The sequence below is a fragment of the Erythrolamprus reginae genome, chromosome 2 (genome assembly GCF_031021105.1).
Source record: "Erythrolamprus reginae isolate rEryReg1 chromosome 2, rEryReg1.hap1, whole genome shotgun sequence".
Taxonomy (NCBI): Eukaryota; Metazoa; Chordata; class Lepidosauria; order Squamata; family Dipsadidae; genus Erythrolamprus; species Erythrolamprus reginae.
The window spans coordinates 286,262,600-286,285,604 of NC_091951.1; the positions used below are offsets into that span (position 1 = coordinate 286,262,600).

General features: G+C 37.3%; 1 protein-coding gene and 1 long non-coding RNA gene across 3 annotated transcripts in view; one reads left to right on the forward strand and one right to left on the reverse strand.

Annotated features, from left to right (window-relative positions):
* LOC139158962 (uncharacterized) overlaps positions 1 to 23,005 on the forward strand; it is a 61,617-nt gene that overhangs the window by 11,714 nt on the left and 26,898 nt on the right. The window lies entirely within an intron of this gene.
* Positions 7,854 to 23,005, reverse strand: part of DIRAS2 (DIRAS family GTPase 2) — a 35,063-nt gene continuing 19,911 nt past the window's right edge. For both annotated transcript variants that reach the window (XM_070736297.1, XM_070736296.1), the window contains one exon: positions 7,854 to 8,666. In XM_070736297.1, the coding sequence (XP_070592398.1) occupies positions 8,031 to 8,630 (600 nt within the window). In that variant the 5' untranslated portion in view covers positions 8,631 to 8,666 and the 3' untranslated portion in view covers positions 7,854 to 8,030. The remainder of the gene's footprint in view (positions 8,667 to 23,005) is intronic.

The following is a 23,005-nucleotide window of genomic DNA, read 5'->3' on the forward strand; positions in this document are numbered from 1 at the left end:
CTCTCTCTCTCTCTCTGTCCCTTTCTCTTTCTTTCTTTCTTTCCCTTTCTTTCTTTCTCCCTCTCTCTCTTCTCTCTCTTTCTTTCTTTTTTTGAACATTGTTCGACATGTTTGCTCTTGTTTTCTTAATCTGTGACCTATTGCTGGGCTTGGGACCTTGTGCAGGTCATATATTGATATGCTGATAAGCATCTGTCTATTAAATTATTTCCTGGTTCATAGACTGAGGCTCCACTGGTCAGACTCCTCTGGACACTTAGACTTATCCCTCAATCCTACGACTTAGCTTCACTCAGTTGTAGTAGAAGGGAAGAAGTCAAGTCCTAAAGTTCCATGTTGTGAAATCCTGCATAGTTCTGGTCTCTCTTCCTCTTCCCATTTGATATATACACAGTCATTGGAATCAATATCATCAGTATGCTGTTATTCAGTTCTACAGACTGAGTCCAGGCTGAGAGGAAATGTGCTTGGAGTCTGTTAGGGTCTGGATGGGGAAGCCTTGGGTTCAGTCTACACTGGGATGTGGTGGTGGATGTGGTTCTCCACTTTTGAACTTAATTCGTTCTATAGAAAAGTTTGTAAGAAGCAATTTTTTCCATAGGAATCAATGTAAAAGCAAATAATGTGTGCGATTGGGGAAACCACAGTGAGGGTAGAGGCCCTATTTCCTCCCAGGAGGTTTCTAGAGAGGCCCCACGGAGGCCTCTCCCTGCCTTTTCCGGTTGCAGTTTCAAAGACTTGAGTTTGTACGTGAAAAATGGTTCTTGAGTAAAAAAATATTGAGCACTCGGTTCTTATCTAGAAAAGTTCGTAAGTAGAGGCATTCTTATATTGAGATACCACTGTATTTAGTTTAGTTTATTTGTCAAGCATATGTACAAATAGAATTATAAATATGATTGTGAATACATGAAATCTATAAACATGATTATTAATGCATGAGATGGTTACGAATAAAAGGGAACATTATAGGATAGGGACAGTAGGCACATTGGTACACTTATGCTCTCCCCTTACAGATCTCTTAGGAATGGGGCGAGGTCAATTGTAATCAGTCTAAGGTTAAGGTTTTGGGGTCTGGGGAGGAAACCACAGGGTCAGGTAGTGTATTCCAGGCATTGACCCCACTGTTGCTGAAGTTGTATTTTCTGCAATCGAGTTTGAAGTAGTTTACCTCAAGTTTGTATCTATTGTGTGCTCATGTATTGTGGTTGAAGCTGAAGCAGTCATTGACATGTAGGACATTGTAGCAGATAATTTTAAACCTCCGAGTGGCCTTGATGATGCTCTAAAACAATAAAAATTACCAGCTGTCTGCAAAGAGTATAAATTCTTTGATTACTCACCATCCAGTCAGAGGGGGAGAAGCTGGATGAGAAGTGATAACATCTTCAAAGAAAAACCAAAAAGTCCAATCGCCTCTTGAAAAAGAAACTTTTTCAGAAGATGCAATATGCTTCAGATTGACACCCATGTCAGAACTGATTTATTATTCCATCTTCCATTTTTATTTATTTATTTGTTTGTTTGTTTGATTGATTGATTGATTGATTGATTGATTGATTGATTGATTGATTGATTGATTGATTGATTGATTGATTGATTGTTTGATTGATTGATCGATTGATTGATTGATTGATTTAATCTATCTGTCATCTAAGTAATTTCTATGTCGCCCAACTCCCTAGGGACTCAGGGCAGCTCACAACAAAAACAAACATGAATCAGTATAAAAACATTTCAATTTGAAATAATTGCAGCCATCCATACATTCATGGACCAACCTCGCTATTCACCCCCCCCAAGGTCAATGGCCCCAGTCCTGTTGGAAAAGCCAGCATTTTACAGGTTTCCAGAAGGTCAGTAAGTTAGGGGTAGTACGGATCCCAGAAGGGTAGCTGATTCCAGAGAGTCGAGGCAACCACAGAGAAGGCTCTCCTCCATGGACCCGTCATCCAACATCATTTAGCTGACGGGACCCAAAGAAGACCAACCCTATGAGATCTTACTGGTTGCTGGGAGGGATGTGGTCTTGAAGGTGGTCTTGAAGATAGTCTGGCCCTGAGCCATATAGGGCTTTAAAGGTAATCATTTATATCCTACCCAGATTCACAAACTCTGTCACTGAGTAAATCATCTCTAGAATTCGCTCTTAAATAGTTTGGCTTTACCTACATACTCCCTTTTCCAGTGTGAAATGTGGTGTTATTACCTACTTGTTTAGATTCTTTCCTGTTAGTCACTATCTTAGAAAGGTTGGTCTTTTTATTGGTGCTTACCTTCCCGTGGTGATTTGAGGCCATTTATAACAGGATTGGTATCTTTGAGATTGCTTGCTGCTGGCAGTATCTGCCCACCCTGTAAAACTGGCAATCTAAAGGAGTATTATATAGGGGCTTATTTCTGGGTACAGCCCTTTTATTAAACAGCTCTTCAGGCTTTAGGAAGTGCATTAAAACATATGTGTTCCAGGAAGTCTTTGGAGAGTAGAGTGGACAGTTCATTGATAATTTTCATTGGGTCTTTTTCTCAGTGAAGAAGTCATGATTTATAAAATACTTTGCTATTTACTTTAACCTTTGTTACCAATACAATACAGGTGTGATTTCATTTAGACTTGGTTGCAATTTAATTGACTTTTAAACTCGATGAATAAAGAATTAAAACAAAATATAAAATTTGTCATTTAAAATTTTTATTTTTTTTTCTGCTTTATCTATAGAATATTACAGGGAACATAGAAACCTGGAGGCACAAAGTACATGATAAACGCTATTGAATAAAATATTACTAAATGAAACTATAACAATAAATATGCTAGAATATGCATCTTAATAGCTTGCAGACTTATATAAAATTCATGCTTTTTGAACAGCATACTTTTTCATATTACATTTTCATGATGCTGGCATCCCTTGACAAGTTTAAACAAGTTATTTTTTTTTGTATGTGAATATTGATTTTCAAACATTTCATATTTATTAGCATCACACTTGAAAATAAACCACAAATGTAACAAATGTAAATAACTATTTATTCCCTAAGAATTTCTGTCTTCTATCAAAAAACTCCCACAAAAATTTACATTGTAAGAGTGAACATGTATTTTGATAAACACACATATATGTAAAATCTATTATAAATTACAACAAAAGGGTATAATATAAAACATACCTTCCTTGGAATTACTGGTCGAAGAATAAATATTGCTTGTATAATAGTCTTGCCTCAGCAAATGCAAGGCTATGGAATATAGTCATGGCTTATTCTATTATTACAAGAATGGGATCAACAAGCAACAGAAGAATTGTATGTTTCCATTTAAGAGATGGTTGATTGGACAAAGTCTAATATGCATAACTATTTAAAATATCTTCTAATTTCTGGAATCTAAATAGGACTCTTAAATGTTTAAAAGTGATTGTTTCAATTTCTCCTTGGTCCAAATGATTAGATTTGCCATCAGAGACAGGATTTGGGAAATAAATGAACTGTCCTTTTTTAAAAGATAATATAGACTGAATGAAGTTAAGAAGGATTTGTACAAGCTTCTTTGACAGGGATGTCATGCATTTACAAGGAAAGTTCTATTAATAGCTTTTCTAGGAATTACAGGCTGTTCCGTAGGGCTGCTTTTAGTTATCTCCCAGCCTTACAGTGATGAAACGAAAGCATATTTGTAGCATCCAAAGGAGGTTCCTTTCTTACACACAAACATGCTATAAGATATTTCTGAAGGTTTTATTTTGTGCACGGCTGATCCTATTAAACTGAGTTAAAACCATAGCTCTTTTGGCTCGATTAAAAAGAAACAAACTGTCCTATCCTAATGGAAGATCTAAAGATGTTTGGGGTTTTTTTTTTAGCATCTGTGAGTTCGTGAATTGGCAGGCTATGTGCTTCCTGGTGCCTCCATATTCATGCACATGCATTGCCGTTAGAATAAATCATGGTTAATATCCGTATGTAGTTTTACAGAACCATCTGTAACAATCGGATTTAATTTAATCACCACCAAAGCATCTCTTTTTCAGTGACACAACTGCCCAAAAATTACTCAGATCAGGGCCAGCTTCAATCACCTTTCCCACATCCCCAAGTTAATTCAGAAAGAAGATAAATCCTGAAGAATAGCAAGTGGCTAGAAAACAACTCTCCAAAAAAGAGAGCACTAATTATCCAGCAATTATTACCATAAACTAGGAAACTTCCCTGATAAAAAAAGTTGTAGGAGCAAATATTGCTACAGGAAGCCAAGGAAATGCTACCAGATTACTTCAATGTTCAAGAATGCTTTAAAGTACTAAATGATTCCAAGGAAATGTACCGGAGTTCAATAACTGCAAGATTAAGAAAAATAGACCTGGGAATGAAGTTGGCAGAATGTATGAAAGAAAGAGGAACCAAGAGCTGTCTTTTCTTACATCATGTTTAGGTTGATCCTGAAATTCTAATTAAAAATATCCATTACTTATAAGTAGATTCAAATTGTAATGCGTTCTTAAGAAACAGCTACCAGATTATGTTTCAAAATGTATTTCAGTCTGGAGTTTTTATTTTCCTTAATGGAGTCTCAAATGGAAAGGCTGAAAACCTTTTTAATGAAGGCATTAAAACAGAAGAAGCGAATAATGTGGTTCTATATGGAATTATTGACCTACTAAATGCTGTTGGATGTTGTGATAGTTTGAAAATCAACGTTTTAAACAGAAAATATTTTTTTTAAAAAATAGTCCATATGCTTTTATGTGGTTTTAAAGAGATTCTTTCTAATGACAAACCTGATGCAAAAAAATAAAATAAAAGAAGATTTGTAAACAAGGTATACTGTTCCTTTGAGGGGAAAAAAGACTGAATTGGAAGCATTTGTTGAGTGAAACCAACAATCCACTGAATCCAGACCACAAGCATACTTAGCTCTACTTGGGTTAATTTTAAATCATAAATTTACCTAATTGGATGGGTTCTCACAACAGGGCAAACTACAATGCAATCTTAATTGACGACTAAATTTCACTACCAAGACTAACTAGATTAGGGATGAATTCAGCTCTGGAGTTCCTTCTGGAGATTCTGACTCAGACAAAAAAAAATAAGCCATTGGATCCATCATACAGTTCCTAAATGTGGAGGAAGTTTTAACAGGCTTTGATGTCCTGAAAACAAATGCTTCAAAATGTACTGAATGGGTGTAAAAACAATTTCCACCACATTTCAGAGAACACCATTAATCATCTCCGGTATTCAGTCTGGAACAAATAACCATATGAGAGGAGCACTATTAAAGTAATATTCTTCCCCCTACCCCTCGTTCACTGGAACATCAGAAGACAGATTTTCTTGTTCAAATGAATGTGTGTAGTTTAAAGGTGCAAGTTGTTGATGTAACACTTCATTCCCCATGCACACATTTGTTCTATCAAGATCAAACATTTATAAAGGACATCTATCGTCACCTTAGGTTCATCCATTTTTATTTCTCCTCTAAGAGAAAATGGGGGGGGGGATGTTCCATTTGAAATGAGCTATGGTTTCTTGCTTGCCTGAAATTCTTGTTTTTGTGCAGAACAGAAATTTGTTTGGGGCAGCTAAGGTGGAAGGGGTCACACCATTAAACATCACCACGAGTAATACATAATTAAAAGAGGACAATGCATTAAAAGCACCTCTTCAATGACGTTCACAGTGAAACACACATCCTATATTTGTGAACACTTTGTTGAAATGCCTCACTTTTTATATATGCATTTGTTAAAACACCAATATGTTGCTTCAAAAGACTCCATTCTCCTTATATTCTATTTTAAAAAGAGAGAAATGTTCTGATTCATGTGCTATAATATAAATGCAGAAGTTTCAGTTGTCTGTTTAAAATAATTGGTTTGCAAATATGATTCAAAGAATCTTATACTCTTCTCCAAGTGGTATGCATTTTTCTTTGAATTTAGGACCATGTTTGGCCTGAATAGCTAACCAGAGACCAATTCAAGAAATGGCATGGATAGTGCGGAAGGAAGAAAAATTAAATTAATATTTGATTACTATGAAACATAGTTAATATTATTATTCTTTGGTACTAAATATCACTAAATGATTCATCTTTAAAATGCAGCTTCAGCTTATATTTGTTGAGAATATAATGAGGTGGCAGGTGAGGTTTTTCCCTACCTAATCTTCCCTCCAATTTCTTTGGAGGATCCATTTAAATTCAATGCCTCCTTTCATAAAATATGTACCGTACTTAAGACCCCACCTCCTTCTCTACATGAGAAATGACAACCTGATAAGTTCTCAGTTGGCTGCATCCAAGTGTTTTGGTAGTGTATCTTTGCCCTACAGAGTGGTGCCAAACCACTCATGAGGATGTTGAACCCATTTCTTCCTTATTGATACCCCTTGATATCTACTGTGCCCAGAAAAAGATTTATTGAGGAATCAGAGCGTTTTTGTTTTTGAAATTTTCTAATCCCAAGCATCAGTTAAAATTTCCTGGTGGAGCCATCGTCATATTCACAACCTCTGTGCTTTGCTTCAACCAGAGTGGGATGTACTGCATGACTACTTTAAAGGGGATGGTAAGGGAAGAATAATTTCTTCTTACGTCTTCCCATTACTGGTAAAAAAAATAAAAATATTATTATTATTATTTATTAGATTTGTATGCCGCCCCTCTCTGTAGACTAAATAATTATCTGCACCAACTCCAGACTTATATAGTCTCTGTGGTTTTATTTATGTGTCTGGGGAACAATCAGATTTTGGAACTAGTGTTTGGATGTTACCATTCTACTTTCTTCCTGAGGCTAAATATTACAGAGAAAACATCCACATCTATGTACAGCAGTTGAATTTGTATCAGTGCACTTCTGGCATAAAGGTATGGAGCTCCCTATCTATGCCATAGAGACAAGTATGCTCTTTGGTTGCCCTCCACCAGGTAACATATGATTGTTCCCCAACACAAACATTCCTAATCATTCTATAGTAAATTAGTTGTTTTAACGCTTCACAATTGATGGACCATAATTCACTCAATAAGGGTATAAATTAGAAATTCTTCAGATTATAGAATAGCATTAGTATTATTTGGTATTTGGTAAAAATAAATATACGGAAAGTTAAGAACTATAGAAACATTGTTCAATTTTATTTCAAAAATATTTCCTCTCCCAGGTTTCCTATCTTCAAATAATTTCCATGCCATGTTGAACTGCTGTCTCTAAACTGAACTATCTGCAATTTAGAGCTGAAGGTTATTGAGCTTTGCCCATGCATTCAGCAGTTCTTCTGGCTGCAAGAGGGAATATTATTTTATACATTACTTAGCAGGGTATTATTTCACTGAAAGAGTAATAGATCCTTGGAACAAACTTCCAGCAGACGTGGTTGGTAAATCCACAGTAACTGAATTTAAACATGCCTGGGATAAACATATATCCATTGTAAGATAAAATACAGGAAATAGTATAAGGGCAGACTAGATGGACCATGAGGTCTTTTTCTGCCATCGGTCTTCTATGTTTCTATGTTTCTATGGTAAGGAATCAGTGAAAATAAAACAAGTCATAGTAGAAACAAGGGGAAATTACAATCTAAGAAAGTCATTTTTCTAATGCCTAAATAAAATAAAGTCTGCCAAATACATGTGTATGGATGTGTGGACGCACACACATGCATCATTCATGATTCTGTACATAACACTAGCATTTATCTTTAAATCGTTATTTACCAGATCCTTTCATTGCAATAGTGATGCCAGTGAACATGGACATGTAATTGTTTCTGATCTGGAAGTTAGACACCTTTGTGCCTTTGGAACAATTTATTGTTCTTGTTAATGGCTAATTTTAAGAAAAGACAACTTCTTGAAAGTACTTTTGCTTCAAACAACTGTTTGATTCAAGTACTTTCCTTTCACAATTGCTATTATAATAAAACAGTTTTCACCAATTTTCCCATGGCTTAGGGGCATGAAACCTGGTACAGTCAGAAGACGATATTGGCATGACTGCTCCAGAACGAGGATCCTTTCACATGACCACGCACTTGCCTTTCAGTTTTTCTTTCCTTTTCTGCTGCTTGCTTTTCTTGCCATCGATTTGTAAGCTCACAGTCCTACGTTTCTCCAAATTCAGCAGCTCTTGGAACAACTCTTTGACGTTGTGGTTCATTTTAGCTGAGGTCTCCATGAAGGCACACTTCCATTTTTTGGCCGTGGCTTCTCCCTCTGAGGTTTGTACCTCTCGGTTGTGGTCCTCATCATTCTTGTTTCCCACCAGCATGATTGGAATGCTCTCTGTATCCCCTTTGATCTGACATATCTGCTCATAAATGGGCTTGAGTTCCTCCAAGGACTGCCGGCTGGTGACCGAATAGACCAAAATAAATGCGTGTCCTTTGGAAATAGACAAGCGCTGCATGGCAGGAAATTGATGACTCCCTGTTGTGTCAGTAATCTGCAAAGTGCATATGCTCTTATCACAGCTGATCACCTGCCGGTAAGTGTCTTCAATTGTAGGGATGTAGCTGTCTCTGAAGGTCCCTTTAACAAACCTCAGGACCAGTGAACTTTTGCCAACTCCTCCTGCTCCAAACACCACCACCCTGTAATCATTACTTTGCTCTGGCATGTTTTCTGATTTCTTTTTTCAAACAAGAAAGAAAGCCTGCAATGATTAAAACAAATATTTTAAAAGTTATTAATAATCTATTTTTCAATAGTTCATCCAAAATCTCAGAATGAAATACGGGAAAACAGTTTGCAAAATCATGAAACTTCACCGCGAGACTTGGAACTTGCAATACACCAGATGAGTGAATTAATAGAAATTATTGATGCTTTGAAATCATTATGATTACTTGATGTCAGGATGCAAACAGAAATGTTTATTATCAGATTCACATTAAAAGCTATATAACTACTGAATGCTAAGCATAATGATGAAAGATTTTATGGATCTGCCAAAGCTAATCCATTGCTGTGATTATACCAAGGGTAACAGCCATATTTCTATATCTAATTATTTTCTTGGTTTCTGATTAGATGAAACTCATTAGGAGATGCTAAAAATGAAAGATGCTTTGGATTTTGCCTTCCTAAGACAAGATTGCAAGATAAAGCTTTCCTTAGCAGCCCTGTCTTAGAATCTTTCCTCTCTCCTAAAAGCAATTCAGTTCAACCTTTATTGTCAATGCACAACATGGATACAATGAGATTGGCTAAGCGTCTCTCTGTGCACCCTCCCAACCTAAATATTTAGCAATAACTCACAGTGAAAGAAAGAAAATCCCTAGCCAAATAAATTATATTAACAACACACAATCCTCTATACATATATGCACTTAACATTACATTATAATATATTGCACCAATATAAACATGTTGCGCTATCCCTGCAAGACTATCATAGTACAGTGGTACCTCATCTTATGAACTTAAGTCGTTCTGTGACCAGGTTCGTAAGTAGAAAAGTTCGTAAGAAGAAGCAATTTTCCCCATAGGAATCAATGTAAAAGCAAATAATGTGTGCAATGTCGCGCTGGAAATTGCCAGCCCCCAACGACATTGAGAAACATCCAGTAGTTAGAGAATTAAATCTGTCTAGTAAGATAGCTCCTCCTGTGTGATGTAACCTGTTTGCTCACATCCCCTCTTTCTGATGAAGAAGGGCGGTCTCTATTCAGAGTCCATTGTACTTTCAAACTTTCCGGTTCATCTTTTGTTAGCTACAAGATGTGCCATCTTTGTCTCTCAAGACAATTATTATTTTATGCTTTTTAAATAAAGTAACTTGTTCATTCGAACATGCTTTGTCTGTACTTCAATACCCATCGCCTTTGGAAGCTCCCGGCTCACTCCTCACGGGCTGAGCGCCTTGTTTAAGGTAAGGGGTCTCTCCATCCCGACATGCAACCCCATCCCAAAAGTCACCCCTTTTGCCTTGCGTTGCTGGGAATCCCTGCCTCCAGACTTCCATTGCCAGCTAAAGTACCCGTTCTTGTGTTGCTGGGATTCCCCTGAACCTCCTCTTGCTGTTAAACCCCACCTCCGGACTTCCGTTGCCAGCTGAAGTGCCCGTTCTTGCATTGCTGGGATTTCCCTTTGCCTCCCTTCACTGGGATTCAAAGCAGTGCTGGCAAAAATGAAGGGAATCCCAGTGAGGGGAGCCTCAAGGGAATTCCAGCAACGCAAGAACAGGTGCTTCGGCTGGCAACGGAAGTCCGGAGGTGGGGATTTCCAGCGAGAGGAGGCTCAGGGGAATCCCAGTGCTTCGGCTGGCAACGGAAGGCCGGAGGTGGGGCATCCCAGTGGCGGCAGCTCGGGTTTGTAAGGTGAAAATAGTTTGGAAGAAGAGGCAAAAAGAATCTTAAACACCGGGTTCATATCTCGAAGAGTTCATATGAAGAGGCATTTGTAAGACAAGGTACCACTGTACTTACTTATGATGTTATGCAAGGGTGGGTTCTACTTTTCCTTCCCTGGTGTTCCACATCACAAAAGATATGCACATTTTGTGCACATGTGATCACTTTGCATATGCGATCCCTTCCTGGAAATGACACTTCATGCATGTTCAAAAGCCTTTGTGCATGCGCAGAGGGTTTTTAGGCAATCCACGGTAACCAGAGGACCGGTTCAGGAGCATGGACTGCCTGTCATCGCTGTCGGTTTCACAAATCAAGGGAAAATTCCACTACCACTTCTATAGAACTGGTTCAAACTGGCAGCAACCCACTACTGATATTATATTGCATTCAAGGATAAAAGCTGTTCATATGACTGGCTATGCTTCTAGAATTCTTAATGGCCAAGCATGATTGGACATACAAGGAATTTGTCTTTGGGGCATATGCTCTCAGTGTACATAAAAGAAAAGATACATTTCAATTCATTTCAATTCAATTTATTAGATTTGTATGCCGTTCCTCTCCAAAGACTCAAGATTCATGAGGTACAACCCTTAATGATTGTCATAGGGGTCAAATAAGCAATGAAGAAACAATCAATATTAATATAAATCATAGGGATACAAGCAATATGTTGCAGTCATAAGTGGGAAGAGATGGATGATGAGAAAAACTAATAATAATGAGAAAAACTAATAATAATAATAATGCAGCCTTAGTGAATAGTACAGTGGTACCTCGAGATACGAGTTTAATTCGTTCCGGACCTGGGCTCTTAAGTCGAGCAGCTCTTATCTCGAACGACTTTTCCCCATAGGAATTAATGTAAATAATTTTAATTGGTTCCAGCCCTCAAAAAACTCACAAAGTTAGTCTAAATTATGCAGAAAGACATGTTTTTAATGAAGAAATGTACATGTACATATAAATGAATAATGAAGTTTCTTTCACTTAACTTGTAAACTTTCTTAAACTTTTAAATTTACATATGTTCAACTTCTCTGCCACCCAATCCTGTAGGACAGAGGTCCCCAACCCTTTTTGCACCAGGGACTGGCTTTAAGTGATCAAGAGAGGAATGGGTGAATGAATGGACGGAGGGTGGGAAGGAAGGAAGGAAAGAGGGAAGGGACAGGAACAGAGGAAGGAAGCAAGGAAACTTATGAAAGGGGAGAGTAAGAGAGGAATGAGTGAAGGGAGGGAGGGAGGGAAGAAGGTGGGAAGGAGAAAGAAAAGAAGAAATAGAGGAAGGGAAGGTAAAAGAGAGAAAGAAAAAGAGCAAGAAAGAAAGCTGCAAGCACCCCCCCCGAGCCCCCCAGGCCGGCTGCAACCTTTTAAAACACACGCGCCGCTTCGCAGCTGTCTCCTGAAGCCGAACGCGGAAGTTAGCGTTTGGCTTCAGGAGACAGCTCCTTGGCGCTTGTATCTCGAATTTGGGCTTGTAAGTAGAACAAAAATATCTCTCCCCTCCCAGCTCTTATCTCGAGTTGCTCTTAAGTAGAGCAGCTCTTATGTCGGGGTTCCACTGTAATCCGATGGTAGGAGAGTAAAGAATGCTGATCAGAGTTTGACTCATCCCTGAGGGTTTTCCTCACTTCCTCACACAAGAAGAGGTTTCTTCACTTTGGTTATACTAGTACAGAAGCTTCTCCTGAATTTGCAAATAATACAAGAGATAAGAGGCTTGTGGGAGCTTCAAAATGCACCTAAATCAAATGCATGAAATTAAAGTGACGCAAACTGCTTCATTGACACAAATTACATTGTCTTTTTTTTCTTGACAAAGAGGATAATGGTGCTGCCTTCAACAGGCTAAGCACTTGTTATTCTTACCTTTGCTACTGTGTTAATTTCAAATGTATTTTCTAATAAATGCTGGTAAATTTAACCTGATTCAACATGGTTGCTGAAAGCCAAGGGTGATTCATTAAAATTAGCCTTGGAATTATTAACTTCACCGGCCTACTTTATGGCAATTTTCTTTAATTATAGGTAACTAATCTTGTGTATAAATTCTAAAAACATGCAATGCAATATGGAGAGGATATGATGTCTACAATTTTAGAAAAATTTAAGACCTTTTCATCACGATGTTTTTTGAAAATTTCTCTCCAAATTGAGGGAAGTATGAACTTCTTGATCTTGATTTTGAACTGAAATTGGTGCACCAATTATCCTACAACTATCTGGTTTATTTTTGAGATGCTGAATGGGCAGCCCTCTAAAGTTTTTAATATGTTCAGTCCCTTTTGTTTCTTTCCCTCCATACATTTCCATATAAAACTCCATGATGAAAAACCATTGCAATCCAGATTCCTAAGAGGTCAGTAAGGGGCGTGCATAAGTGCAATAGGCGTGCCTCCCGTCTCCTGTCCTATTGTCTCTCCTATATCTCATATACAGAGCCAGGGTGGCGCAGCAGGTATAGTGCTGTACTGCAGGCCACTGAAGCTGACTGTAGATCTGAAGGTCAGCGGTTCAAATCTCACCACAGGCTCAAGGTTGACTCAGCCTTCCATCCTTCCGAGGTGGGTGAAATGAGGACCCGGATTGTGGGAGCAATATGCTGACTCTGTTAAAAAGTGCTATTGCTAACATGTTGTAAGCCGCCCTGAGTCTAAGGAGAAGGGTGGCATAAAAATCGAATGAATGAATGAATGAATGAATGAATGAATGAATAAATCTTTTCTTCTATTCCTATATCTTTTCTTCTTTTCTTCTATTCTTTCATTGTTATATTTTATTCCTGTATCTTCTCTTCTGTTCTCTCATTGATATATTTTACTGTGCGTATATCCTCTATAACCTTCATTGTGTATTGGACAAAATAAATAAATAAAAGAAATAAATAAAATAAAATCCTGTGGGTTCATATGCATTAATGAAACATTGAAAAGATTTGTGTTTGTGGTGCTCTGGTAATCATAATACTACGCGTGAAATCAGCAAAATATCACATTGAAAGGAAATAAATGGCTAAATTACACATACATTTTTCAGGGTTTACACAGGCACATTCATACTATTGGATATACAAGAAAAGGGTCTATGGAGGGAAAGAGGAAGCTGAAGAAATGGAATGCTGCTTAGGCTGCAAAACGTTCCAAGCAGTGAGAGCCAAAGTAAGTCAACAGACCAATAAAAGAATAGAACAGAAGGAAATCCTTTTATCTCACTGCAAAAATAAGAACCTTCTGTCTCTATACAGCCTTCCTTAGGGCACTTCCGTGTACTGATCTTCTGTTATTTCTCTTTGGCAGCTGAGATGATTTATTTCAAACCCAGCTGAAGTATAAGAACCAACATTACAAGTTTCCAGCAAAAAATATTGGCGCTTTGTCCTCTACATGGCTTGGGGGGGAATAATTGTTTCCCCATTGAAATTGTTCCTGAAATTCATTCACCTTAATAATCTTACAAGGAAAATGTTGGCTCTGAATCAATCTCCTAGTAGAAAGGATGGCAATTATATGTTGTGTACAAAATGTGTTTGATGGAATAAAGAGTGAAAATAGGGATTATATTATGGAGTGTTCTTAGGGGGGGGAGAAATCAAAGCATTCGGAGGCCGATGCAAAATTATAGTAAAAGTAATAAACTGCTTACTCGAGCCATTCAAATGGAAACTCTTAACCATTTTTGCTTCAACTGAATGATGCGTTTACCACCCTAAAAAATGCTGGGAAGGCATTTATAGGATTGCAGCATAAATTTAGCTGCTATCCTAAAAGTTAGATGGGCATGTGATTGGGGCTACAAAGATTTTTCGAGAGAGAATGAACTGCCATTTTAAGTTTGCATATATTCTCTCATCAGTCTTTGAATGTGTGTAGGAATTGACATGAATTCATGTAACACTGCAGCTTCATCATGTGGATGCAAATTGGAATTGGAAAATGGCACCTACTTAAACCAATTTAACAAATTTTAAATTAAAAATTTCTTTTTAAAAAAGGAACTTGAAAATTGAAGCAAAAAAGCAAGCAAAAATTGCTCTGATGATATGCAGCTCTCATTCTGTACCTGCTGCCACATTTATTAGCACCATATTTAAATTGCCTTTATGAACTCCGATTCTGAAGGTTTTAGAAGCACTCTAATTGCTAAATATGGCTGGAAAAGATAAGTCTAATATTACATATCTCATTAGTCAGCGCAAGTAATTATTAAAGAATCTCTCTAATGAACATCTTAATTACAGGCTCTAAACAGGCTGATTTCAGAAGAATTTTTATGTTCCTTCCTGTGGGAAGACGTTCCTTAAAATGTTTAAAGGGTGGTCCACCAATGAAATTAAAATCAGGAAAGGGGTGTCTCCATCGTTATCATCCCAAACTGGTCTTCCCCAGCTCTTGCCTCAGCACAGTTCCCATTATTCCAAAGGGGGGGGGGGGAACCAAAAATAAAAATGTCTTCAGCATAATATTTCTCAGGCAATAAATGTATTCTTTTCTTGCTGCTTATTATAAGCAGTTTTGTCTCATTTGTAGTTTTTTACTACTATCTTTATATTAGCAATAGTAACATTATCATTTAGTCATTAAATCATTATCATTTAAATGTTATCATTTAATCAAGTTTAATGTGTGTTTAAAGGCACTTGGAATGAACTACACATAGTTCATTCTAGTTATTTATTTTATTTTTTTATTTATTAATTTGTCCAATACACAATACATATGGAAGAGAATAGACATGAAATAATATATATAAAGATAATATGTAAAAATAGAGAAGAAGATATATGAAAGGAAGAAAATATATATGATATATGAGATAAAGGAAAGACAAATGCAATAAATCTTCCCATATAGAAATTTCTCTCTTTCTGAAGGAGCTTTATTTTAAAATTATTTTAATATGGACAATTTTGTATATACTGCTACGATTATGCATTAATTTTTATAAATACTGTATGTTATACATATTTAATAAACAAATGGTTAAAATTGTATATAATGCTAAGCCAAAATGCTTAAGATGAACAAATCCTGAATATGTCTGCTGGATCCTTCTTTGAGATCTATAGGTACAAAACAACCATATCGTGCAATCACAAAGCATCAATTTGCCTTCAGTCATGAAATACATTTAGTGAAGAGACAATTCTATTTTATGGAACCCATTATGTGATTGCAATCACAATATTATTTCAACATTCAAATGTGTCTTTTAGCCACAGAATTTCCACCCCTAACTGGGGAAGTTAGTTTTGTAAGCATCTTAAATTGCAGTTTGTTGTCTTCAACATCTGTTTTTGAAGAAGTGCTTTTACTGTTTTGGGGTTTTTATTATTGTTGAAAACTACTCAGATTTTTTGTTTTGTGAGATGGACAGTCATGTAGGTTGAATGAATGAATGAATTAATTAATTAATTAATTAATTTCTTGGACATTTAAGTTGTGATTCCAAATGTTACAAAATGCCACTAAGATTTCAAATATAACAAAAGCTGGGGAGGTGTTGTACATCTGTACATGTCTCAGTTGCCCATCTTGAGAGTAAGAGGCTTAGGCTGCAAGGGCATATTTACCTGAGATTAAACGCCAGCAAACTGGAGTCTATCTATGAATAGGCAAAATAGGATTGCATCATTAGAAACCAATGAAAGCACAGCTTTTGTGCTCTGCATATGCAAAATCTTGCTGGTGGATCTGTTCCATTTTTACTGTCCTACAAAAGTACAGTACTGCTTTTTAAGCAGAATATTAATCAGAAGAATTAATGATTTCCAAAAAAAGTTTCCTGAATCCATTTAGTATAGTTTATGAGACTAGCCAAGTCATACTAAATTTAGCTAAGAAGCAAAAATGTCAGATTTAATAAAATATAATTAGAATTCTTCAGTTTTTCCTGAGCAAACAAATATTACAATACTGCAGGTTCTTTAATAAGATCCCCATAGTGCAATTCTTTTTGTCCTTGAATGCTGTCCCACAAAGATTAGAGCAGACTGAATTGTCTCTCCATTATCAAAGAAAGGTTATGATAGTTTGTACACAGCATGCCCCCAACTCCACGGGGATAAAATTAGAGGTTAGCAGCAATCACACTTATATCCCCTGGGGGGAAATGGAGATAGAATGGGGGGACTGTAAATTTGCCCTCCCATTCTTTCTGGAGCTCCAGAATCCTATTTCCTCAAAACCTGTATGAAAAATTGAATTCCAGTTGGAATGAATGACTGGGGAAATAGAAAAATGTTAGGAAAGAGAAGCAGGAAGTTAAATCCCTCTTTCTACCTTGTTCCCACTCCCAGCCAAATAGAGAAAAATGAACTATTCACCACTTCACTTCCAACTAATCTTCCCTGTTTAAATGTCCTCTGAATTAAACAACCAAAATTCTAGATTCAGGAATATTGTTTACATTAGGTAACAACTGATAACAAAGATAATGCAAACTGCACAGGTTTCTTCAAGAGAAGGACCATGTGATTTTAAGGAATAAGTTCCCTAGAATTGCAAGCTAAAGCCAACTTTTGTTCATTTTCTATCAATAGAGCCGGGGTGGCACAGCAGGTAGAGTGCTGTACTGCAGGCCACTGAAGCTGACTGTAGATCTGAAGGTCAGCGGTTCAAATCTCATCACCGGCTCAAGGTTGACTCAGCCTTCCATCCTTCCGAGGTGGGTAAAATGAGGACCCGGATTGTGGGGGCAATAGCCTAGCTCTGTTAAAAACTGCTATTGCTAACATGTTGTAAGCCACACTGAGTCTAAGGAGAAGGGCAGCATAAAAATTGAATGAATGAATCAATCAATCAATCAATCAATCAATCAATAAATCAATAAATCAATAAATTTTCAAGGGTAGAGCATGCCTCCAGACCAATTTAGATTTTTTTGGACAAAGTCAAGGAAGCTTGCACTATCAATAGTTTTTTATATTGATAGCAGTTATTACCTCTACAGTCTCAGCCCACATATCTTAAATATCAACTACTAGGGAACAACAATTGAAGAGACATATTTGCCTTCTATATATGTTTGTAGACTTCCTAAATGCCTTTGGCTATCCATTTACAGAATATCGTAGTCCGGAGTTCTCCAGATTGCAATAATTAATAATAATAATTTATTAGATTTGCATGCCGCCCCTCTCCATGGACTCGGAGCGACTCACAACAAATAATACAATATAACAAATCTAATATTAAAAACATATTTAATGTTTAAAAAAACGTATGTAACTCCAAGAATTCTGAAAGGTGAAATTCTAAGCACTAGAATCCAATGTTTATATCGTGTTTTTATACAGGAGCATCTACAATGACTTTTCTGGCTTCAAAACACTGAGTACAATAGAACAAGCAAAAATCCTAACCATTTAAAATGCATTGCATACATAGTACATGTGTAAAAAGGGGACAGTTTCAATCAATCACATGTGATGTTTCCAATCTAGTGAATGTCCTGTCACTCTTGTCTCATGTGGTGGACATGATTGGCTACTAGGCCGGGTTTCCAATTACATCATGTATACAAAATTATTCATTCTTCTCTTTCCAAAATAATCAAAACAATATTTGATTATTTTTCACTGAGCTCAGTTTAATTATAGAATAAAAAGCATTTGCATCAGCTATTATTTAAGCCATATTGAAATAATATATATTGCTCAAGGATATGTGGTGCCTTAGGCCAGGGGTGTCAAAAACACATCATCACAGCTGCATCACAGGGCATATCACATCTTTTTCCTTCGCTAATCCAGATGTGGGAGTGACCAGCACTTGACGTATCCAGCCCATGGGCCACGACAGCCTTGGTTGAGGCTATTATCCCATATACATTTATTGGGGTGCATTCCCAGATAGTAAAAATATAGGATTATGCCATTGGTAAATATGTAATTACAAAATAGGAACTATTGTAAATTCAATATCAAAGAAAGCCTGGCCAGTACTGCCAATCAGTGATTTATTTATTTATTTATTCATTCATTCATTCATTCATTCATTCATTCATTCATTTATTTATTTATTTATTTATTTATTTATTTATTAGATTTGTATGCCGCCCCTCTCCGTAGACTCCGTAGATACTGGAATGGAGGGATTAAAACTACATTTCAAGTTAAAGCATTTTCCTTTTTTGCGACATTTAATCTTCTCAGCTTCCCTGTATTGAAATAGTCTAAAAAGGAAGCAGAGGCCAGCAAATCATTTCTATGTTGATTTCAGTCCATTCCAGACATCTGGACAATCTTGAAATATATTAATAGCATTGAGAATAAGAATGGCAAATTATCATGCAAATTTCTTCCTTCATCATGAAAAACACCCTCAGGGAGTTACTGGAATCACTGCAATTTATTTATTTATTCATTATTTCTTTCTTTCAATTTAAATAGCTGCCCATCTCACAAAAAAGTCACCCTGGGCATCCTGCAATAAAAATATAAAATAGAGACCTCAATTTCCTTATAAACTAGGAAGAAGTATTATGCTAACAAAAATGTCTTTGTGTAAATGTATATTCCTGCCAATTTTTTTTCTACCATACTGTGGGTGTGGCTTATGCAGGACATCCTGCATTTTCTTTCAGCATCTTTCAGTCCAAATTGGATGCTCTGGGGTGGAGCTCCATTTTCGCTACCCCACTGTGTTACACCCCCCCCCCCCAATCCGGGCAGTAGCCCACCCCTGTTCATGCATAAAAAGGGACTTTAATGCAGAAATATAAGGCTTTTGTTTGTTTGTTTGTTTGTTTGTTTGTTTGTTTATCAGATTTGTATGCCGCCCCTCTCCGCAGACTTGGGGCGGCTCACAGCAATAATGATACAATGTAACAAATCTAATATTTAATTAATTTATAAAACCCCAATTTAGAAACCAATCATACATACTAGCATACCATACATAAATTTTATAAGCCTAGGGGGAGGGAAAATGTCAATTCCCCCATGCTTGACAACAGAGGTGGGTTTTAAGGAGCTTCCGAAAGGCTAGGAGGGTGGGGACAACTCTGATATCTGGGGGGAGTTGGTTCCAAAGGGTCGGGGCCGCCACAGAGAAGGCTCTTCCCCTGGGTCCTGCCAAACGACATTGTTTAGTTGACGGGACCCAGAGAAGGCCAACTCTGTGGGACCTAACTGGTCGCTGGGATTCGTGCATCAGAAGGCGGTCCCGGAGATATTCTGGTTCGGTGCCATGAAGGGCTTTATAGGTCATAACCAACACTTTGAATTGTGACCGGAAACTGATCGGCAACCAATGCAGACTGCAGAGTGTTGGTGTGACATGGGCATATTTAGGAAAGCCCATGATAGCTCTCGCAGCTGCATTCTGCACGATCTGAAGTTTCCGAACACTTTTCAAAGGTAGCCCCATGTAGAGAGCATTACAGTATTCGAGCCTCGAGGTGATGAGGGCATGAGTGACTGTGAGCAGTGACTCCCGGTCCAAATAGGGCCGCAACTGGTGCACCAGGCGAACCTGGGCAAACGCCCCCCTCGCCACAGCTGAAAGATGTTTCTCTAATGTGAGCTGTGGATCGAGGAGGACGCCCAAGTTGCGAACCCTCTCTGAGGGGGTTAATGATTCCCCCCCCCCAGGGTAATGGAAGGACAGATGGAATTGTCCTTGGGAGGCAAAACCCACAGCCACTCCGGGTTGAGTTTGAGTCTGTTGACACCCATCCAGACCCCAACAGCCTCCAAGCACCGGCACATCACTTCCACTGCTTCGCTGACTTTTGTGTGTTGTGAATAAAAACCACACACATATGAAGGATCTTCTAAAGAAGAAAAGGAGACTAGGAATAGCAGAGATATTTGTAATTTTAAAAACTTGAGCTAAAAAGTAAGCGTAGTTAATCGGGCATGTTAGTATAATTTTTGATCCAATATTAAATTATTAGGGGCATAGAAAATGTGAGGGGGTCCAGAATACTTTGTTAGAGAGATCAACTTGTGTTTAGAAAATACCATATGTATATGTCAAAGACCGATGATGCTCATAGTTGGAAAATTATGGTATACAGCATTAATAATATTGGAAATAATCAGTTATATAAACTTAATGAAAGCAAAGGAGACCAGCAAACTTGAATCATAAGCCTGGATCTAGCCCTAGCAAAGGAACTAGCAGAAGGTAGGGCAAACTGTATGCAGCTAATGTACAATATGAAGTATGCTTGTGGTTGAACATACAGGGAAACATTTCTGAACCTGGAAAGTTTCATAACATGGCTGAAGTGTCCAAACGGATATAAACAATTCCTATTCATAAGTATCCAAGAGCATTAATCTGTGAAGGTAATTTTCTTTGTAGACACAAAGAGATATAAAAGTAAAAACAGAATCTCCATAGCGTATAAAATGGACAGTGGTGTGTAATTGTTATCTAACTACTGAAACTGGGTAGAATAGATTAATGTTTAAACTAGACCTGTATTCAATAACCATGTTCAGAAAGTTATATGCCAAGGAATTTTGCTACTTTGCAAATATATCATCAAGCACCAGATCTTTGCAAATGACAAGGTCCCAAATTACATAAAGAATGTTGTGCAGCATCTGTTTTGCAGAATCCTAGTGTAATTGCCTGGCTGCCAGACTAATTCAGAATACTGAATATGCATGTGAATGTGAATGGCACAGAAAGGAACCAATCTTGAACCAATGCATGCGCCAAATTTGGGGTATGGTGGCAATTCATGTATTATATTTTAGTCCAAAAATGGTTTCTAGTATAATAGCAATAGCATTTAGATTTATATGCCGCTTCATAGTGCTTTTACAGCCCTCTCTCAGCATATTGCCCCCAACAATCTGGACCCTCATTTTACCCACCTCGGAAGGATGGAAGGCTGAGTCAACTTTGAGCCGGTGGTGAGATTTGAACTGCTGAACTACAGCTAGCAGTTAGCTGAAGTAGCCTGCATTGCTGCACTCTAATCACTGCCCCACTCTGGCACCTTTTAAGTTGAATTCTGTATCTGTTTTACTTTTAAGATACAAAGTTATCACTGGCTCTTCAGTGGTATGATATTAACTTGACTTTCAAACAAGGCAGAGATTTAATGAATGGCGATGATATCTTGAGCATGCTATATTTCACAGATCAATTATCAAAAGGAATTATGATTACAAAATACAGGTGAATGGCACAGAAAAGAGCCGTTTTTCAACCATCATATTATTGGCCAACAAATAACAGAGGCCATTAAAGCAGATAAAGTTCTTAAGGAATTTAAGGTAATCCAAGGATTTACACAGAAACATGCTATGGTAATCTCTATGGTGTTTTTTGAATATACTGTATATTTGAGGTTCAAATTCAGTAATGAGTTTAGGGGAAATCTTTAATTTGGTTTCATATGTGACTTTGTAGAGCATATTGACTTTTGCCAAATTTAAAATGTCTTTATTATCCCAAGCCTTGAAGGTGATGGTGATCACGTTCCACAGATAAATAATAAAATTAAAAAGATAGAATTTTAGTCTATGTTAAATTTATTGTGTTAATATGACAGCTTCAACTTTGAAAATTTCTTTGATATGATTCCTAAATCACTATTATATGTAGTCAGTTTATAGCCTGTCTTCCCACTATAAATGCTGCAATAATATTTCCTTCCTCTTATTCTGTAGCTCAAAGCCAATTCTGTTTCTATGGCATTTATCAATTTCTTCGATGTCTGCTTCCTGTTCTATCTGGCTTGGTGACAAGTATGCCTTTTTCTATAGCAGTGGTTCTCAGTCTTCCTAATGCTGCAACTCTTTAATACAGCTCCTCATGTTGTGGTGACCCCCAGCCATAAAATTATTTTCAGTACATGATTTTAAATTTACCCAGTAATTATAATTCGTAATGTGTCATTTTTATCTCTAATACTGCTGCTTTCAACACAGTAGCTGCTCTCTACACATGTGTGACTGGTCCGCATAAGTACATTATGGTGCCAACCCTATCAGATACACCTGTATTTGTACAGAGTTTATGTGATGGATTTGGCACGATAATATCATCACACCAAGTACTTGTATGTGGGTGTATCTGCATGTGGATGGACCTGCCTAGAGACAGATAGAGGAGCGATGTCTTGATTCCTAAGACCACTGGAAATATGTGTTTTCTGATGGTTTTAGGCAACCCCTGTGAAAGGGTCATTTGGCCCCTGTGAAAGGGTCATTTGACCCCTGTGAAAGGGTCATTTGACCCCTGTGAAAGGGTCATTTGACCCCTGTGGGGTCATGACCCACAGGTCGAGAACCACTGTTCTAGAGCATCTTATACAAAATTGCTAGGTGCATTTCTATTTTTATTAAATAGTTAATATAAAGGTAAAATAATTACCTAATCCTAATTTCTATCTTTTTATTCTAATAGTGACCATGCAATGCTACTTAAAGTCTAGTCTAGTGTGGCATCAGTACTCATAAATTGATATGGTATAAACATGGATCATCATTTTATGATCAGAGAAAAGTATAAAAACATAAGAGGAGTTATACTGAAACCCAGGCCAGTGGCACTATCTAATTCATCATTTTGTGAGAACATGATCAACCAAAATAGATCTGGAGAAATTCCCAAGTCAGATATGAAAGAAATAGCTCTATCTAGTAAGCCGAATTGTTTAATTTAAAAAA